Genomic DNA, 20,059 nt, shown 5'->3' on the forward strand with positions numbered 1-20,059 from the left:
GCCAGGAGAGGCTCCTGACAGGTAAGTGAATTGTTTTTTGTTTTTTTTACAGGGGCATTGTTTTTTCTGGTGTCTGCTGCCCACATTACGATATTCTGGTGCCTGCTGCCCACATTACGATTTTCTAGTGCCTGCTGCCCACATTACGATTTTCTGGTAACTGCTGCCCACATTACGATTTTCTAGTGCCTGCTGCCCACATTACGATTTTCTGGTCACTGCTGCCCACATTATGATTTTCTGGTGACTGCTGCCCACATTACGATATTTTGGTGACTGACTGCTGCCCACATTACGATTTTCTGGTGACTGCTGCCCACATTACGATTTTCTGGTCACTGCTGCCCACATTACGATTTTCTGGTGACTGCTGCCCACATTACGATTTTCTGGTGAACTCTGTCCACGTTACGATTTTCTGGCCCACATTACGATATTCTGGTGAACGCTGCCCACATTACGATTGTCTGGTGAACGCTGCCCACGTTACAATTTTCTGGTGACTGGTGCCCACGTTACAATTTTCTGGTGACTGGTGCCCACGTTACAATTTTCTGGTGACTGGTGCCCACGTTACAATTTTCTGGTGACTGGTGCCCACGTTACAATTTTCTGGTGACTGGTGCCCACGTTACAATTTTCTGGTGACTGGTGCCCACGTTACAATTTTCTGGTGACTGGTGCCCACGTTACAATTTTCTGGTGACTGGTGCCCACGTTACAATTTTCTGGTGACTGGTGCCCACGTTATAATTTTCTGGTAACTGCTGCCCACATTAGGATTTTCTGGTGAACTCTGCCCACATTAGGATTTTCTGGCCCACATTACGATTTTCTGGTGAACTCTGCCCACATTACGATTTTCTGGCCCACATCACGATTGTCTGGTAAAATGCTGCCCACTTTACAATTAATTTACAGTGAAACGCTGCCCCATTACGATTATTTGGCACCTATGGGGGGGGGGCATCCAAATATTCGCAGGGGGGCCCAGTGATTTCTAGTTACTCCCCTGGATAAGCGCAGTTTTTACTTTGAGCTAACATATTGCGCTATGGAAACTTTTTATGTGTTTTATTAAAGGCCTTTTTATACCTGGATGGGGATATGATCACTGATGGTCTTAGTGATACATATGTATTATGCGAGTTTGCCACCTGCACATGGTGGTTTATATCTGGTGAGCCTTTCTGATTTATGAGGTGGTGGGTGGGTACCACGCATGAGCACTGCTTGTCACCCACACGGGTGAGTCATGAAGCATACTAACATACCTGTTACAATTTTCTGGTGACTGGTGCCCACGTTACAATTTTCTGGTGACTGGTGCCCACGTTACAATTTTCTGGTGAATGCTGCCCACGTTACAATTTTCTGCTGACTGGTGCCCACGTTACAATTTTCTGGTGACTGGTGCCCACGTTACAATTTTCTGGTGACTGGTGCCCACGTTACAATTTTCTGGTGACTGGTGCCCACGTTACAATTTTCTGGTGACTGGTGCCCACGTTACAATTTTCTGGTGACTGGTGCCCACGTTACAATTTTCTGGTGACTGGTGCCCACGTTACAATTTTCTGGTGACTGGTGCCCACGTTACAATTTTCTGGTGACTGGTGCCCACGTTACAATTTTCTGGTGACTGGTGCCCACGTTACAATTTTCTGGTGACTGTTGCCCACGTTACAATTTTCTGGTGACTGGTGCCCACGTTACAATTTTCTGGTAACTGCTGCCCACATTAGGATTTTCTGGTGAACTCTGCCCACATTAGGATTTTCTGGCCCACATTACGATTTTCTGGTGAACTCTGCCCACATTACGATTTTCTGGCCCACATCACGATTGTCTGGTAAAATGCTGCCCACTTTACAATTAATTTACAGTGAAACGCTGCCCCATTACGATTATTTGGCACCTATGGGGGGGGGGGGGGGGGGCCCATCCAAATATTCGCAGGGGGGCCCAGTGATTTCTAGTTACTCCCCTGGATAAGCGCAGTTTTTACTTTGAGCTAACATGTTGCGCTATGGAAACTTTTTATGTGTTTTATTAAAGGCCTTTTTATACCTGGATGGGGATATGATCACTGATGGTCTTAGTGATACATATGTATTATGCGAGTTTGCCACCTGCACATGGTGGTTTATATCTGGTGAGCCTTTCTGATTTATGAGGTGGTGGGTGGGTACCACGCATGAGCACTGCTTGTCACCCACACGGGTGAGTCATGAAGCATACTAACATACCTGTTATAACAGTATTACGCTATGCAAGGTTGTTTTTGTAGGAGTGATCATTGGAAGCGTGCAGTGGAGTGCATCGCATCAGAATTTCAAGGAAACTGGTATTGTTTAAAAGGTAATAAATATAACAGCCCCCATATTTCAGGTTCCTTTTAACAGACTGGCAGCTGTTACACTCTCCAACAACTTGCACATAGTTCATTTCTTTGTGACTACAATCACTAACTTTTTTCACTTCAACAAATATCACAAATCTTCCAATAATTCAGAGAGCCCCATATTCCTCCTGGTCTTGGCTCTAGCCTTGTCCTTAGCTAAATATTTCAGCTCTATCCAGCCGTGGCCTATCAGGCCCATTTTAATAACATGAATAATTATACTCGTGCGCCTATGCATAAAAATAAATGCAACATTTAATAAAAGTTTAAAATAATAACGTTTAAAATAGACAAGCATTCATATGTTGTGTAGCCAGCACCCTAAACTTTTCTGCCAACAACCAATTCATGCATGCATATATTCACTAGACAAACAGGGAATTCCCATATAATCCTTCAGAGAGCTCAAATATTGCATTGCACAGTTTCCAGTGGATTCCTTATCAAAGGCTTCTAATATCACTTCACCATACAGATGTATTGATTGCCTTTCAAAACAAAAGTCTTGTCCACCATGTAGGTTATATAGATCATTCAAAACTTTTACTGCATCGTCCCATGGGACTAATATACCACTCTTCCTCCTGAAGTAAGCTTTGAAAAATCCTCCGTTGCCACAGCAGCTAAACTGACAGTTTGTACAGCCCTGGCAGCCAAAAGGTGCACCACCACTCCCACACTGCGCATTCAGCAGAGTTCCTACCAAAACAGTTGAGAGAGGATCCATTGAATGAAGAAGAAAAGCAGAGGAACCAGAGCAATGCTCAATGGAAAGGTGAGAACCAGTGGCTGGTGGATATCATGCATATCAGAAGAAACCATGGCAAGTCCTCCAAGATCTTTCACTACCAGAGACAGGAAGGGGAACGGACAAAACCGTCATGGTGGATACGCAACACAGGAAACAATATACAAGATTAATTCAATACTGGTAACGTTGAGAATGCTGCCAGGCCAATCAAATATTCTCCTATTTACTCAAAGTACTGCTATACTCCTAAATAAGCATGTGATATGGGAGGACTAGGCTGGCAGAATGTCTCCAATCGCTACATGTGGGAGTAATGGGGTGGAACCAAAATGGAGTCTGGGTTTTCCTGGAGTGGCTGAAGCAAAATGGCTTTAGAGTATGCATGTATATTATGACCCGGCAGGATGTTTAACACAGGAGAATAGAGGTTTAAATTAGATTCTGTAGCCTGACAGTTATTCTTTAAACAGTTCAGAAGGAAGCCAAAAAGGCAATACTGAAGTTAAAAATCTCTCTTACTTTGTTGTTTGCTGAATAGCAATCCTCTTTATTCCCAAGCTCCTAAGGAGGCAGCAGGCTGCAGGCCGCATAACAGATACTGCAGAGCATGCTGGGAATGCTTCTTCTCCCTACTGCACTCCCTTGGTCCTCCCCTTCATTTCCCTATCCCGCCTTAAGGCTGCTTTCACAGTGGGAAGTTACATGCTTATGTTACAGCAGCAGCCCAACTCACAGCACTGAAAAATCAATGTGCTGTTCACAGAGCACATGTTGTGTTAGAGTATACTGCAGGAGTCCGCTATTGTTCCTAGCCACATGGCTAATTAACATTCACTGCGCAGTAGTGCTGTCCAGATCAGGAATGATTCGGATCCTTGATCTGGATATTTTTTGTGAGTTGAATCATCCGAGATTCGGTTCACAGTGGCTGTCTGGAAGAAAAAGGAACTGCAGCTTCTCTCACTCTGCTGCAAATGATTCAAAGATTCGGTTCAAAGAGTCGGATCATTTCAATGATCCAATTCGAATCATTGAAAAGATCAGGACTTCCCAGTATAGAATTAAAACGACTCCCCTCTGTTCATCTGACACCATACCCCCCCCCCCCCCCCGGGATGATCACCCGCACCCCCCCTCCCCCCGCTGAGTGACAGACAATTTGCCCATTAGACCAGAGATTGGTGGGAGTGTCGGAGGGCTGGAACTTGGGAGGGCTAAAGAATCATCAATCAAGAAGCAGGGTAAGGGAGGATATTACATCACAATTGGCTTCATACAAGACAGTCAAACATGGAACCTGCCATGAGCTGTCAGGAGCATCAATCTCTGCAAATACTATATAAAAATTCTGTGAAATCCAAACGTGGACAGTGAAATGCATATGTAATGTAAGTACAGCCAATATTTAGCTACTGATATATGTGTTTTTTTTCTCTGAGACCTTATACCTAACAGCTCCTCTTTAAAAGACATAACTTGGGTATGAGAGAAACTTAGGATTCCATTATATCATGAAGAACTTCGGTTAGCTGTGACCAATAGCCATTGACTGAGGGGCAGGCCCACATCATGTGAAAAAATGAACCTGCAGGAAAAGAGCACTTTGGACATAAGGAAGATGATTCAGTCCTATATTAGGCTGGGGTTAGTGGAGTAATGATCTATGTATAACGTAAAGCTATAGTACGGTAACCTGTCTGGCAGGTGTGGTGATAAACATAAGGCACTAGATACAGTCTGCCATTTGGTTTCTTGTGTAAGTAAAGCTCTACTGTGCAGTAAATAAGCTGGGGTAACGATTCTTTGAAGAAACTGAGTCTATCAGCTATGTATTTCCCACTTTAGAATGCTTTCTTTCATCCTCCCCCTGGCCCTGTGCCCGCACCATATTTATTTGATGTCCTTTGCTATTTACTGTTAGTGCTGAGCCAAGTCACTGGGCTCTGTGATTGAATGTAGAGCTTTTCATTTAAGAAAAAACATAAATAAAGCCAATAAAAAGAGCAGTTTCGCCGGGAGTAAATTTGACATCCCTCGGCGGAATGCTCATTGTTCGTCCCTTGGCAATACAATCATGACTGCGAATTCTTAATTGCATTGTATTCATCAAAATGAAACAACTATTCCAGCTGTCACCATTCATGTGTGTGTACTTTACAGAACGCAGCTTCTATTGGATGCAGAGCAAAGAATTGCACTGAAAGGGTACTGGTATTAGGAGCATGGTAATAAACATAGGAGCAGCACTAGCGATACATCACTACCGTGCAGCTAGTATAAGCAGCGCTCGTTGCTTACTTACAGACGCTACACTGACACTATCGCTCATAGCGTGCAGGGAACTACCATTAAGGTGAGCTGATTTAATAGTGCAAGTAACAGGAGGTTGCTCATGCTATTTCCTTTAACCTCCTTGCCGGTCTAATTCCGAACGCAAGGAGGCAGCGCAGCACTTTTTTATTTATTTTTTATTTTTTTTTTTAATCATGTAGCGAGCCCAGGGATCGCTACATGATAGCCGCTAAGTGGCGGCATCCCCCCACCCACTCCGATCGCCTTCGGCGATCAGAGTAAGCAGGAAATCCCGTTGAGAACGGGATTTCCTGCAGGGCAAAGTGCTAGCTGCGTGTAGGAAAAAAAATTATGCAAATCGGCCCAGCGGGGCCTGAGAAATCCTCCTGCGCAGGTTACCCCGAGCTGAGCTCGGGATAACCGGCAAGGAGGTTAAGAGGAACTGTCACGAAAATCTTAAAATTTAAAACACTTACAAATAAGAAGTACATTTCTCCCAGAGTAAAATGAGCCAAAAATTACTTTTCTCCAATGTTGCGGTCACTTACAGTAGGTAGTAGAAATCTGACATTACTGACAGATTTTGGACTAGCTCATCCTTTCATAGGGGGGTTCTCAGGGTTTTCTTTATTTTTAAAAGCACTTAGTGAATGGTAGTTGCTCCGTCCAACTGCCAAAATAGTGAAATAGTGTGCAGCAAGCAGGGAGGCTGGCCAGCATCTTTGTATAAATCATTTTCAGGGAATGTCTTTATAAATAATAAAGGCCATGCTGAGAATCCCCCATGAAGGACTAGCCCAAAACCTGTGGGTAATGTCAGATTTCTACTACCTACTGTAAGTGACAGCAACATAGGAGAAAAGTAATTTATGGCTCATTTTACTCTGGGAGAAATGTACTTCTCATTTGTATGCGTTTTAAATTTTAAGATTTTCGCGACAGTTCCTCTTTTAATAAATCAACCCCTAAGAACATAAGGTCTAATTAATGAACACTTGAGTGAAAGCAACCAATCGGGATTTTGTGTTGAACACATTTTAAAAAATGAAAATGGGAAAGACTTCTTTATAATTGCTGTATTTTTCTTACCATAAGATGCAACTGATCATAAGACGTATCTTGGTTTAGAGGACAAAACCAGGGGAAAAAAAGTATTTTAAACCTGGTGCATCCATGGTGCAGGGGTGTCTCTGTCACTCTATTGCAGTCCCCACAGCCCCTGCAGCATTTAATGGAAAAAGTGTTTGTTGGGGTGGAGGGGTATGCATTTTATGGAGCAAAAAATATGTTAAGTGCCAGAATGGTTCAAGTTTGCTACAATTGTAAGCTTAAAAGCCCCTGTCCGACTTTTTATTTTATTATTACACTGACCCCTCCTTCAACCCACAATGACAAAAGTTAAAGGGACTTCGAGCACCTCTCATGGGCATCCCTTTAAGCCAGACTTCCTCCAACAAAGTTGTGCTATGACCACTCTGAAGGAGCCTCTTGCAATGGCCATGCGTGTCACTTCCTCTTCCTGCTCCATTCAGTGATGCACTTCTCTAACAGAGAAGACAGGGGTGACCCGGAAGTTATAACATAGCCAAGATGGCAGCCGCGATTTTTAAATTAAAATCGAATGAAAACTATTTGATGTTGAGCGGCGATTCAGGCATCAAATGAAAAAGGAAAGCGCAAGCTACAGAAAGGTGTGCATCTTTAAGTACTTTGCAGTACTGGTCGGAGTCTTAAAGGCATGCCCAAGAGAGGTGTTCGGAGTTCCTTTAATCCTCAAACATCCACTTAAATATCTCAATGTTAAAGGACACAGTGAAGGTCACGAGTGCGGCCACGAGTGTGGCTGAGCCATTCAGTTTTCTACGAGTGGAGTGGAGTTGTAGCTGAACTGCTGCTCGCTATCCTTCCAATCAGTATGCAGAAGAGGACCTGGCCAACCTGCCACTCAGGATGGCGCAGAAAGCTCAGGGGAGGAGTTTGAACAGCAGGGCTCTCCTAGTGTGCAAACAACGCAGTCAGTTGAGGGACAAAAGAAGGTGGTTAGGGGCTTTAATTGGGTACCCTGTAGCATCACTTGCACAAGCTCCACTCCAATCCATGTGGCCCTGTGGCAGTCAAGTTCCAAGCCATGGCCACTCTGATGAAGACCTGAACAACCTGAAATAGCCATTTACAAGCTGGATTCTATGCTTGTGCAAAATGTAAAAGCTGTAGGTGGTTTTAGATGTACATTACCAGGTAATAAAGCAAAGATGTTCCTATTCACAGCAATGTCTGCAAGAGATAGGTTATAGGAGTCACGTTTCTCTCATGTGAAGGCAAAACTCTCCATGTTTAGTCTAGTGACGTATAATGCAATGGATAAACATGCTAGAATATGGCTTACTTGAAGATCTATACTGTTATTGTGACCAATTTTCCACTACACTGAGGTTTTCTCTTAGAGGTTTCCTCTACATAAACGCTCCCAGCGTACACATCACAGTTCCTTCCTCTGTACAGGACCCTGGAGAGCGGCTCTTCTTCCATTCATGAAGCCTGCTGGCTCCCCGGCTAATAAAATATCCGCACTCAGCCAGGGGAACCGGGCATCACAGAGGAGTTATATATAGCTCACACAGAGGCATGCTTAATTCCCCAGCTCCTCCATTATTCAGCTGTGGCCTTCTGCTGCAGCAAGGCAGAGAGAGCAGGATTAGTGCGGGGGAGGCAGGGGAGAACCAATTAATTTGCATCATTCTGTGTCACACACAAGTCACTTTAAAATGGAAGATGTGATGAGACAAAAGTCATCTGAAAACTCCATACACAAATATATAGCTTGCTCATACCTGACAAACAGTGGCGTAGCAATAGGGGGGCAGAGGTTGTGACCGCACCGGGGCCCTTGGGTCAGAGATTAAGGGCCTGATTCTACTTGTGCGGTGCGGAATCGCCGCTGATTCCCCGCTGTATTTTGCCGCGATTTCGCATAGGTTAGTCTTTATAACTAACATACAGGTTAGTATTTATGCGATTTTAACCATGTCACTGCCTGTGCGATTTAACATTAGTTTTTTGCGAAATCGCGGTAAAATACGCATGCCAAAACCGCATGCGATTTCCCTATTAAATACATTAGCGGCGATTCGCACAGCGGTGTGCGGGGTGCGAATTCTGAGGGCTCTTCCGTGCAGATTTCTCCCGCACAGAAAAACGCTCAGGATTACTGACAAGTGTAAACAGGGCCATCCGAATCCGCATGTGTACAATAGTGGAAACGGGCCCTTAAGCTCTTTACTGGATGGTTATCCTCCACTTCTCCTACCTTTCTACACTGGAAACTCAAGGTTAAAAATGCTACCATATAAGAAACTAATGTACCACCACAGGGGATGCCCCTCTAAATCTAACAAAACCTGGGACAGATGGACGAAAAATGTTAATTGATTAATTGCATACACTTCTATATATCTCATGAATAATTTATGTACGACCATCTCTGGCTTCTGCCCCTTTTCGCCTCTTCCTTCCCTCCCTTACTACTTCCTTCTTATTGGTGTAATGACGCTTTCCCTTTCCCTCTTATCCATACCCCCCTCTCTCCGGCTTTCCTTCCTAAATATGCACATGACCCTTATCATGGGTATGCTCCATAATAGATGTATGTTAAAACGTCTTATATAAGCGCTTTGAGTCCTATGGGAGAAAAGCACTATAGAAATGTTATTGTATTGTATTGTATTATACTACTATATTTGTTAGTTGTATTATGTTAAACATCGTACTGTAATAAGCAAGCAATGTACCACATTTGTATTCTGTACTGACCCTTTTTTCTCATATACTTAACCTCCCTGGCAGTATGATAAGTGCGGCCGCGGGAGGGTTTTTTTCAAATTATTTTTTTTCTTAGCATGTAGCTAGCCTAGCGCTAGCTACATGCTTCCCCCCTCCCTGCGGCGTCCCCCCGTACTCTCCGATCGCCGCCGGCGCCGCTTGCCCATAAGGAAATCCCGTTCTGAACGGGAGTTCCTTGAGGGATTCCCCGTCGCCATGGCGACGAACGGAGTGACGTCATCGACGTCGTGACGTCACAGGGAATCCCGATCCACCCCATAGCGCAGCCTGGCCACGATTGGCCAGGCTGCGCAAGGGGTATGCGGGGGGCCCTGTATCGCGGCGGGTAGCGGCGCATCGGCGGCGGCGATCAGACCAAACACGCAGCTAGCAAAGTGCTAGCTGCGTGTTTGGAAAAAAAAATTATGTAAATTGGCCCAGCAGGGCCTGAGCGGCACCCTCCGGCGGGTTACCGCCAAGGAGGTTAATAAACCTTTTGGTCAATGAAAAAAAAAGTTCTCTACTGGTCCTGTGCTGGTAATAATCACTTCTATAGATGCTTTGAATAGTAGTAAATTAACTGTTCCCCATTTCCTTCTTGCACCTCTGACACTGTGGTTATCCTTGGCAGGTTTTGGTGCACTGTATCAATTTTTATGTATAGAGTGCTTGGGGGGCCCCATATAAAACTTGCACCAGGGCCCATAGATCCTTAGCTCTGCCACTACCGATATACATCTATTTTATGTTTACGTGGTAATGGAATTAATGTAAAGTAATCCTGCTAAAAGGCAAGTCGGAATACTTCACCTGAACAATTGTTTCAAATGGGTGATTGACAAATGAGGAGTGTCAAAAAGCATTATTGTCAGATGATTAGCCTTATAGTAAAGAAAAAAAGCATTTTTAATGAGGAAAAATGGGAATAAATCTTATTTTTCCACCCTTAGTATTAGTTGCAGGAAAACTATTGTTGCTAGTATTTAAGATAGTAACTGTACTACGACTGGCCACATGCACATAAAGGAATGGCCAGAAATCCAGGTGGCTCTCTAGAGCCTACTTCATAAAAACACTGAAGTTGGTTAGGTTGGGGATGGTTAGGTTTAGGCATTACCAGGGGGGTCTAGGGGTTAGGGGTTGGTACAGGGAGGGTTAGGTATAGTTACAGTGTAATATATCCACTTAAGGACCGGGGCTGTTCTGTGTGATCTGTGCTGGGTGGGCTCCCCAGCCCGCAGCACAGATCGTGTGCAAGGCAGGGCGATCAGACTTCCCCCCCTTTTTCCCCCACTAGGGGGATGACCTGCTGGGGGGGGGTCTGATCGCCGCCGCTCCGTGTGGCCGAGCGGGGGGGGGGCTCTTCAAAGCCCCCCTTCGCAGCGATATTGCGCGCTCTCTCCCCTTACCTCCCTCTGTCTTCCTCTCTGCTGTGCGCAGGACGGTATCCGTCCTGCGCCGGATAGGATAGGCTTCAGCAGCGCCGTATTGATGTAAACAGCGGGGATTTCTTCCCTGCGTGTTTACATTATGCGTGCGAGCCGCGATCGGCGGCTCGCACACTGTTCACAGAGACAGTTTCCGTGAACTGGCATGGAAAGGCCGCTCGAACCAGTGGCCGTTTCCATGCAAAACCACAAACGACCAGCCGCCGCCTATCGGCGTTTGCTGGTCGTTAAGTGGTTAAAGGGCAACAAAAGTTAGAAGAATATGGAAGCAGTCATATTTATTTCCTGTTAAACAATACCAGTTGCCTGGCAGCCCTGCAGATCTATTTGGCAGCAGTAGTGTCTGAATCACACCAGAAACAAGCATGCAGCTAATCTTGTCAGATCTGACAATAATGTCAGAAACACCTGAACTGCTGCATGCTTGTTCAAGGTCTATGGCTAAAAGTATTAGAGACAGAGGATTATCAGGATAGCCAGGCAACTGGTATTGTTTAAAAAAAAATATGGCAGCCATATCCCTCTCACTACAGTTGTACATTAAAAGGAACCCGAGGTGAGAGATATATAGAAGCCGACATTTATTTCCTTTTAACCAAAGCAAATTGCCTGGCTGAACAAAATGTTAATGTTAAAATGGAGAAAAAAAGCAGTGCATGAGCAGCTTCGTTCTACTGGGCAAGTGTGGACCTTACTGGTGCATGCCCAGTACAGCTACACTCATCCACAACCAGGAGTATGGCTAGAAGATGACGATGGACCCTGTGCTGGCACAGTGGGCTACAGAAGGCTTCAGAAAGTCTCTGGACCATCTAACTACTAAGGGAAGTAACATTTCCAACATGAAGTGGGAAATCATACTAAAGCCTCATACATGTAGATGCAACATTAGCAGACATTTGTGTTCACCTTGATCAAGACATCTAGCATGAATACGGAAGTCCTAAAAGCTTTAAAGAGACTCCGTAACAAAAATTGCATCCTGTTTTTTATCATCCTACAAGTTCCAAAAGCTATTCTAATGTGTTCTGGCTTACTGCAGCACGTTCTACTATCACCATCTCTGTAATAAATCAATGTATCTTTCCCCTGTCAGACTTGTCGGCCTGTGTCTGGAAGGCTGCCAAGTTCTTCAGTGTTGTGGTTCTGTGATGCATCTACCCCCTCCAGGCCCCTCTCTGCACACTGCCTGTGTATTATTTAGATTAGGGCAGCTTCTCTCTTCTCTCTTCTCTTTTACAAGCTGGATAAATTGTCCTCTGAGCTGGCTGGGCTTTCACATACTGAGGAATTACATACAGGCAGAGCTGTCTGCACTCTGCAGGAAGAAACAGCCTGACACTTCAGTGGAAGATAGCTGCAGGGGGAAAGAAACACACAAATGATCTCTTGAGATTCAAAAGGAAGGGTGTATACAGCCTGCTTGTGTATGAATGTATTTTCTATGTGTGGACATACTGTACATCAACCTACTTCCTGTTTTGGTGGCCATTTTGTTTGTTTATAAACAAACTTTTTAAAACTGTTTTTAACCACTTTTAAGGCGGCGAGGAGTGGCGAAATTGTGACAGAGGGTAATAGGAGATGTCCCCTAACGCACTGGTATGTTTACTTTTGTGCGATTTTAACAATACAGATTCTCTTTAACAAAAACATTAAAGTCCTATTAATGGTAATTATTTTTTATCTTACCTTCCACCTCCTGACCAATGGAAAGGCCGGCCCATTTTCTCTACGAAAAAAAATAAACAAAAATTAAGACCTTCTGAAATAGATGACATTTGTTTAACACATAAGACTTCCATTGTAAATGCCACCGGTACTGTAAAATCAGATTATCTGATGTGTAGTATTGCAGTTTTGCGCAGTGTAAAATACAGGGCAGGATCAAATTACCAGCAATGTTCCTGAAAGCCTTCTGTAAAATATATACTGTATTTTATGGACTATAAGACTTACTTTTTCTCCCCCAAAAGTGGGGGGAAAAAGTCACTGCGTGTGAACCATGCCAATATGAACCTCCAACCCGCTGCAATGCCAGGAACTCCATGTACTGTGCCCATGCAGAGGAGGACACAGGGGGACAAACAGAGGACACAGGGGGACACAAAAGGGCATAGAGGAGGACACAAGGGGGCATAGAGAACAACACAAGGGGGACACAAAGGGGCATAGAGGAGGACACAAGGAGGACAGAGGAGAACACAGGGAGACAACAGGTACAAGGGTGCATAAGGTACAAAGGGGGCATACTCCACAAGATGCCCCTTCACCATGAATGCACTAGGTTTAATATATTCCCCCCCCCCCCCCCCCCATCCTGTTTTTGTCCTCTAAACCTAGGTGCATCTTATGTTCAGAAGAGTCTTATAGTCCAAAAAAATACCGTAGATGAAAAAAATGTCAGTCCTCCTAGCAATAACTCTGTAATAGACCACTAGAAAGTAATCCATGAAACATATGGACACCGCAGACTCTGAAGCAAACTATAGAAAGGTGAAAGGAAAGTGACTCTGAATCAAAGTGGATTCAGTTTTAACCAGGCATAGCCAGCCTGTTGCCACGGTTACCTAATAAAGAGTGTGATGTTCTCCATAAGGACCTGAAAGCTGGTCAAATTCTACTAATTCGCCTTACCCAGCATTGGCTGCTTAGTGGGGAAACCATTGATCAGATGTAGGCAGCTAAGTTTAAAGTGATTTCACCAGCCATCAGCACCAGGACAAGGTTTTCATATACCAGACCAGGAAACCACTCTAGCTGCCTGTGAGTGATATAAATTGCATTACTTCTGGCTTCATGCTGTGAGAAACACATCACTATATGTTTCTCAAGGCCAGGATCTGTGCACTGTCATTAGTGCATTTGGCACCTGGAGGTATATGAAGCCATCTCATTATACACTTACCATGCAGACTCCATCCACCCTCCAGCATAAGACATGCATGTTGATAGAGGTCTACACAGTGTCTTGCTGGACATCACTGGTACGTGGTGGAAGACATGCCATAGACTACATTGTACGGGATGGCACCTAACAATTTTTCCAAGAAACGTGGAATATCACTATCAAATAAATAATCACTACACATAACTAGGGGTAATAAAGGAGTTGCACACAATGCCAAGTTCCAAGTAGAATTATGCAGATTTTATATGCAAACATATGCGGCTGGAAAAATCAACCGTATTTCACCTTGGTGAGATTTGACTGGTCAATTTTCAAGAAGCATACATTTGAATAAAATTTGCATAATTCTGCAACAATTCAGAATTATTTGCATCTCATTGACCAACTGTACTCATAACCTGCAGCCCATCAACAGGAACTTTTCTGTTGGAGCCGCAGCAGCCAATGGAGAGATCTGACTGCAGTGTCCTCGACAAGCAAAGCATTGGTGTTCGAATTCTGCATATCTGATTCTAAATGCCTGAAGACTCCCAACACTAGTCAAGAAGTTTGCAAGTATGGATGGTTCCTCTTAAAGCGGTATAAAACCCTGACAAAATATTCAATAAAAAACATGTTTTCCTACTTTTTATATGCCATATGGTTATATTTGCTTTTGTGCATAAGTATTATTATTCATTTAGAAGTTATACGTTCCCAAAGTACACTTTTTTTGCTCTGAGAGCTAACTTTGCATTTTATTTATAACTGCTTTATTCATGTTCTAAAGTAAGCAGAAATGCTTTCCGATTGTCTGACTTTGTTCAGCAGAGCCTGCAGTGTCAGGGAAGTGTTGTATTTAATTGTATCAAGTGAGGAATATAAATAAAGATAACATTATCTTCACTTCGGATGTGTCCAGCTTTGCTGGCAGGGAACTTCGAAGTCCTGTGTGTAACCCTTTGAATGCTGTTCTAGTAAAAAAAAAATGCTGGTTGTATATAGTATGATGTAAATCTATTAGAGCAAAGAAGAAATGCTGGGTTTCATTCTGAGCATTTTACCCATGTTTTCTTCTTCTGAGTTTTGTTTTAGTTTCCACAAACCTGATGTAACACAACCTTAGTAGGTATGAGGAGGTCAGCAGTGGGTGGTGATGTCACCGCATGAAACCTCTGATAGACCTGCAGGAAAAGCCCTGTGGTAGAGATGCTCCACATCCCACAATGTCTATTTCAATTGCACTTTTTTATTTAGATAGGAGATTCAAGCTTTAAAGGAAACTAGAACTGACTTAAACTAAATGTTTTATACATACCTGGGGTTTCCTCCATCCCCATCCGCGCAGATCGCTCACACGCCGTCGTCCTCAGTCTTCTCCTGCTCCAGTACCGAGTCCTGTAACTTCCTCCAGTCGCGGCCAGTCTGGCGCAGGTGAAGTGCGCTATTTATATGGCAGTAGCCGCTGGAGAGATGCGTAGACTGGCCGTGACTGGAGGAAGCTACGGGACCTGATATGGGTGCAGGAGAAGACTGAGGACTGCGGCGTGGGAGCGATCCGTGAGGATGGGGCTGGAGGAAGTTACAGGACCTGATGTGGGTGCAGGAGAAGACTGAGGACTGCGGCATGGGAGCGATCCGTGAGGATGGGGCTGGAGGAAGTTGCGGGACCTGATGTGGGAGCAGGAGAAGACTGAGGACTGTGGCGTGGGAGCGATCCGTGAGGATCAGGCTGGAGGAAGCTACGGGACCTGATATGGGTGCAGGAGAAGACTGAGGACTGCGGCGTGGGAGCGATCCGTGAGGATGGGGCTGGAGGAATTTGCGGGACTTGATGTGGGAGCAGGAGAAGACTGAGGACTGCGGCATGGGAGCGATCCGTGAGGATGGGGCTGGAGGAAGTTACGGGACTTGAGGTGGGAGCAGAAGACTGAGGACTGCGGCATGGGAGCGATCCGTGAGGATGGGGCTGGAGGAAGTTGCGGGACTTGATGTGGGAGCAGGAGAAGACTGAGGACTGCGGCATGGGAGCGATCCGTGAGGATGGGGCTGGAGGAAGTTACGGGACTTGATGTGGGAGCAGAAGACTGAGGACAGTGGCGTGGGATCGGGCTGGAGGAAGTTACGGGACCTGATGTGGGAGCAGGAGAAGACTGAGGACTGTGGCGTGGGAGCGATCCGTGAGGATGGGGCTGGAGGAAGCTGCGGGACTTGATGTGGGAGCAGGAGAAGACTGAGGACTGCGGCATGGGAGCGATCCGTGAGGATGGGGCTGGAGGAAGTTACGGGACTTGAGGTGGGAGCAGAAGACTGAGGACTGCGGCATGGGAGCGATCCGTGAGGATGGGGCTGGAGGAAGTTGCGGGACTTGATGTGGGAGCAGGAGAAGACTGAGGACTGCGGCATGGGAGCGATCCGTGAGGATGGGGCTGGAGGAAGTTACGGGACTTGATGTGGGAGCAGAAGACTGAGGACAGTGGCGTGGGATCGGGCTGGAGGAAGTTACGGGACCTGATGTGGGAGCAGGAGAAGACTGAGGACTGTGGCGTGGGAGCGATCCGTGAGGATGGGGCTGGAGGAAGTTGCGGGACTTGATGTGGGAGCAGGAGAAGACTGAGGACTGTGGCGTGGGAGCGATCCGTGAGGATGGGGCTGGAGGAAGTTGCGGGACTTGATGTGGGAGCAGGAGAAGACTGAGGACGGCGGCATGGGAGCGATCCGTGAGGATGGGGCTGGAGGAAGTTACAGGACTTGATGTGGGAGCAGAAGACTAAGGACTGCGGCATGGGAGCGATCCGTGAGGATGGGGCTGGAGGAAGTTACGGGACTTGATGTGGGAGCAGAAGACTGAGGACTGCGGCATGGGAGCGATCCGTGAGGATGGGGCTGGAGGAAGTTGCGGGACTTGATGTGGGAGCAGGAGAAGACTGAGGACTGCGGCATGGGAGCGATCCGTGAGGATAGAGCTGGAGGAAGTTACGGGACTTGATGTGGGAGCAGAAGACTGAGGACAGTGGCGTGGGATCGGGCTGGAGGAAGTTACGGGACCTGATGTGGGAGCAGGAGAAGACTGAGGACTGTGGCGTGGGAGCGATCCGTGAGGATGGGGCTGGAGGAAGTTGCGGGACTTGATGTGGGAGCAGGAGAAGACTAAGGACTGCGGCATGGGAGCGATCCGTGAGGATGGGGCTGGAGGAAGTTGCGGGACTTGATGTGGGAGCAGGAGAAGACTGAGGACTGCGGCATGGGAGCGATCCGTGAGGATGGGGCTGGAGGAAGTTACGGGACTTGATGTGGGAGCAGAAGACTGAGGACAGTGGCGTGGGATCGGGCTGGAGGAAGTTACGGGACCTGATGTGGGAGCAGGAGAAGACTGAGGACTGTGGCGTGGGAGCGATCCGTGAGGATGGGGCTGGAGGAAGTTGCGGGACTTGATGTGGGAGCAGGAGAAGACTAAGGACTGTGGCGTGGGAGCGATCCGTGAGGATGGGGCTGGAGGAAGTTGCGGGACTTGATGTGGGAGCAGGAGAAGACTGAGGACTGCGGCATGGGAGCGATCCGTGAGGATGGGGCTGGAGGAAGTTACGGGACTTGATGTGGGAGCAGAAGACTGAGGACAGTGGCGTGGGATCGGGCTGGAGGAAGTTACGGGACCTGATGTGGGAGCAGGAGAAGACTGAGGACTGCGGCATGGGAGCGATCCGTGAGGATGGGGCTGGAGGAAGTTACGGGACTTGATGTGGGAGCAGAAGACTGAGGACAGTGGCGTGGGATCGGGCTGGAGGAAGTTACGGGACCTGATGTGGGAGCAGGAGAAGACTGAGGACTGTGGCGTGGGAGCGATCCGTGAGGATGGGGCTGGAGGAAGTTGCGGGACTTGATGTGGGAGCAGGAGAAGACTGAGGACTGCGGCATGGGAGCGATCCGTGAGGATGGGGCTGGAGGAAGTTACGGGACCTGATGTGGGAGCAGGAGAAGACTGAGGACTGTGGCGTGGGAGCAATCTGTGAGGATCGGGCTGGAGGAAGTTACGGGACCTGATGTGGGAGCAGGAGAAGACTGAGGACTGTGGCGTGGGTGCGTTTCTTGAGGATGGGGCTGGAGGAAGTTACGTGACCTGATGTGGGAGCAGGAGAAGACTGAGGACTGCGGCATGGGAGCGATCTGTGAGGATGGGGCTGGAGGAAGCCCCAGGTATGTATAAAACATTTTGTTTAAGTCAGCTCGGGTACACTTTAAATTCAAATACAGATTCTGCCTAGAAAAGGGTTGCTACATCACATATTTTTGTGATCCTGGAATTTTGCTGTAATATGGAAGGTGAATCCTAATAAATCCTAGTAGAGTCACAATAGAGTGTTGCCTTTAGAAGTGAAGGAATAAATACTGCGCCAAAACTGGTGGTTTAATGAATAGGAGACCCAATGCACCATTTAGGAACACAGCATCTTACAAAGGAGCGCCTTTTAGCAGAGCTCATCCTCACTGACCACTAAACAATTCTGCACAGAGACACCACCTCACCGCAGACTCAGCATAATACTGTTTACATACATAAAGGTACAGCTATAATAAAGGAGGAAGGAGGAGTAGACTTACCATGCACATCACTTTGCAGATGGTATTTTTAACAGTTGCTATGAATAAACTAATGTTGCTTGCATGTAGCAAACTCATGGAGAAGTCACCTGCTGATAGGACTATAATATTCTCATTTCTCATGTGTTAAATCAGGAAATATTACTAGCCAGAGGCTTCTAAATCTATCATCTAATCAAACCGATCACATGTTCCTCTATGGGTTCAGCTACACAATAGCAACGCTTTAAATAACACCCTGATAATTCCAGCTCACGGTCCGGATCAGTTGTTTTAGAGATTGGAACGCCTGTAAATAAATCACGCAAAGTGGAAGTAGTGGAAGTAGAGCAAGTTGACCAACGGAGCTCCACTATTACTTAAAGGGATACTGTAGGGGGGGGGGGGGGGGTCGGGAGAAAATGAGTTGAATTTACCCAGGGCTTCTAATGGTCCCCCGCAGACATCCTGTTCCCGCGCAGCCACTCACTGATGCTCCGGCCCCGCCTCCGGTTCACTTCTGGATTTTCAGACTTTAAAGTCTGAAAACCACTGCGCCTGCGTTGCCATGTCCTCAATCCCTCTGATGTCACCAGGAGCGTACTGCGCAGACACCGGCCATACTGGGCCTGCGCAGTATGCTCCTGGTGACATCAGCAGGATCGAGGACACGGCAATGCAGGCACAGTGGTTTTCAGACTTTAAAGTCTGAAATTCCAGAAGTGAACCAGAGGCGGGGCCGGAGCATCAGTGAGTGGCTGCGCGGGAACAGGATGTCTGCGGGGGACCATTAGAAGCCCCGGGAAAATTCAACTCATTTTCCCTCGACCCCCTACAGCAGGGGTCTCAAACTCAATTTACCTGGGGGCCGCAGGAGGCAAAGTCAGGATGAGGCTGGGCCGCATAAGGGAGTTCACGTGTCCCCGTCGCAAAACGAGGGCTGCAGAGCCCCCAAATCGCCCCAGGGGGCAATCCGCCGGCATTTCCTGGAAGGGGCAGAGCTTTCAGCTTCAGCTCTGCCCCTCCTGACGTCAATCGCCGGATCGCCGCCTCTGCCCGCCCCTCTCACTCTTCCTTCACAGAGAGGGGCGGGGGAGAGGCGGCGATCCATTCGGCGATTGACGTCAGGAGGGGCAGAGCTACAGCTGGAAGCTCTGCCCCTCAGCGCAGTCGTGGATGTTTGCGCGGGGGATTTGGGGGTCTGCAGCCCTTGTTTAGCGCTATCCTGGCCAAAGCGCTGTGGCTGCGTATGGACCCCCTGGAAACCCTGTCAGGAAATGTATTGCTCTTTCTTTTGATACATGTAAAATTACACTACCGTTAGGCTTGCTACTAAAAGTGACATTTACCGCATTTAAAAGTATACTATTTTCCTTCGAAACTTTAAAATCGATTTTCTCTAAAACTATAAGGTCTTTTTGAAAAATTGTTTTTTCCTCTTATTCCTAATGATCTCCTTAACATATCCTGCAAATTTAGGGTTTCTAGCATTTAAGGTGGATTTGCTATTAACCATTAAAGTCGGCGGGTTTTTAAATCTGTATTTTTTCCTTTGCAACTTTAAAATCGATTTTCTCAAAAACTATAAGGCCAATTTGAAATTTTTTTTTCCTTTTGTAGCCACTGGGGGCCCCTACAAGCTCTGGGGGCCTGGGGCCACAAAATATTGTATCGAGGGCTGCAAATGGCCCGCGGGCCGCGAGTTTGAGACCCCTGCCCTACAGTATCCCTTTAAATTAAGGTATTCAGCTAGCATAAGAATCTACAGTGAGACATAGGAGGTAAGAGGAGGGGCTAACAGCCAATACTTATAGGAAAAGCTGCCTGCCTGAAGTTTCTGATTCATGAATTAGGTCAAAAAAAGGGGAGGTATGTTC

At 46.6% G+C, this 20,059-nt stretch overlaps 1 protein-coding gene across 2 annotated transcripts in view; it reads right to left on the reverse strand.

Annotated features, from left to right (window-relative positions):
* The window catches only part of NSF (N-ethylmaleimide sensitive factor, vesicle fusing ATPase), a 180,676-nt gene that overhangs the window by 92,911 nt on the left and 67,706 nt on the right, over nucleotides 1-20,059 (reverse strand). For both annotated transcript variants that reach the window (XM_068263403.1, XM_068263402.1), the window contains exon 4: nucleotides 12,407-12,446. In XM_068263403.1, the coding sequence (XP_068119504.1) occupies nucleotides 12,407-12,446 (40 nt within the window). The remainder of the gene's footprint in view (nucleotides 1-12,406; nucleotides 12,447-20,059) is intronic.

The sequence above is a fragment of the Hyperolius riggenbachi genome, chromosome 12 (genome assembly GCF_040937935.1).
Source record: "Hyperolius riggenbachi isolate aHypRig1 chromosome 12, aHypRig1.pri, whole genome shotgun sequence".
NCBI classification, from domain to species: domain Eukaryota; kingdom Metazoa; phylum Chordata; class Amphibia; order Anura; family Hyperoliidae; genus Hyperolius; species Hyperolius riggenbachi.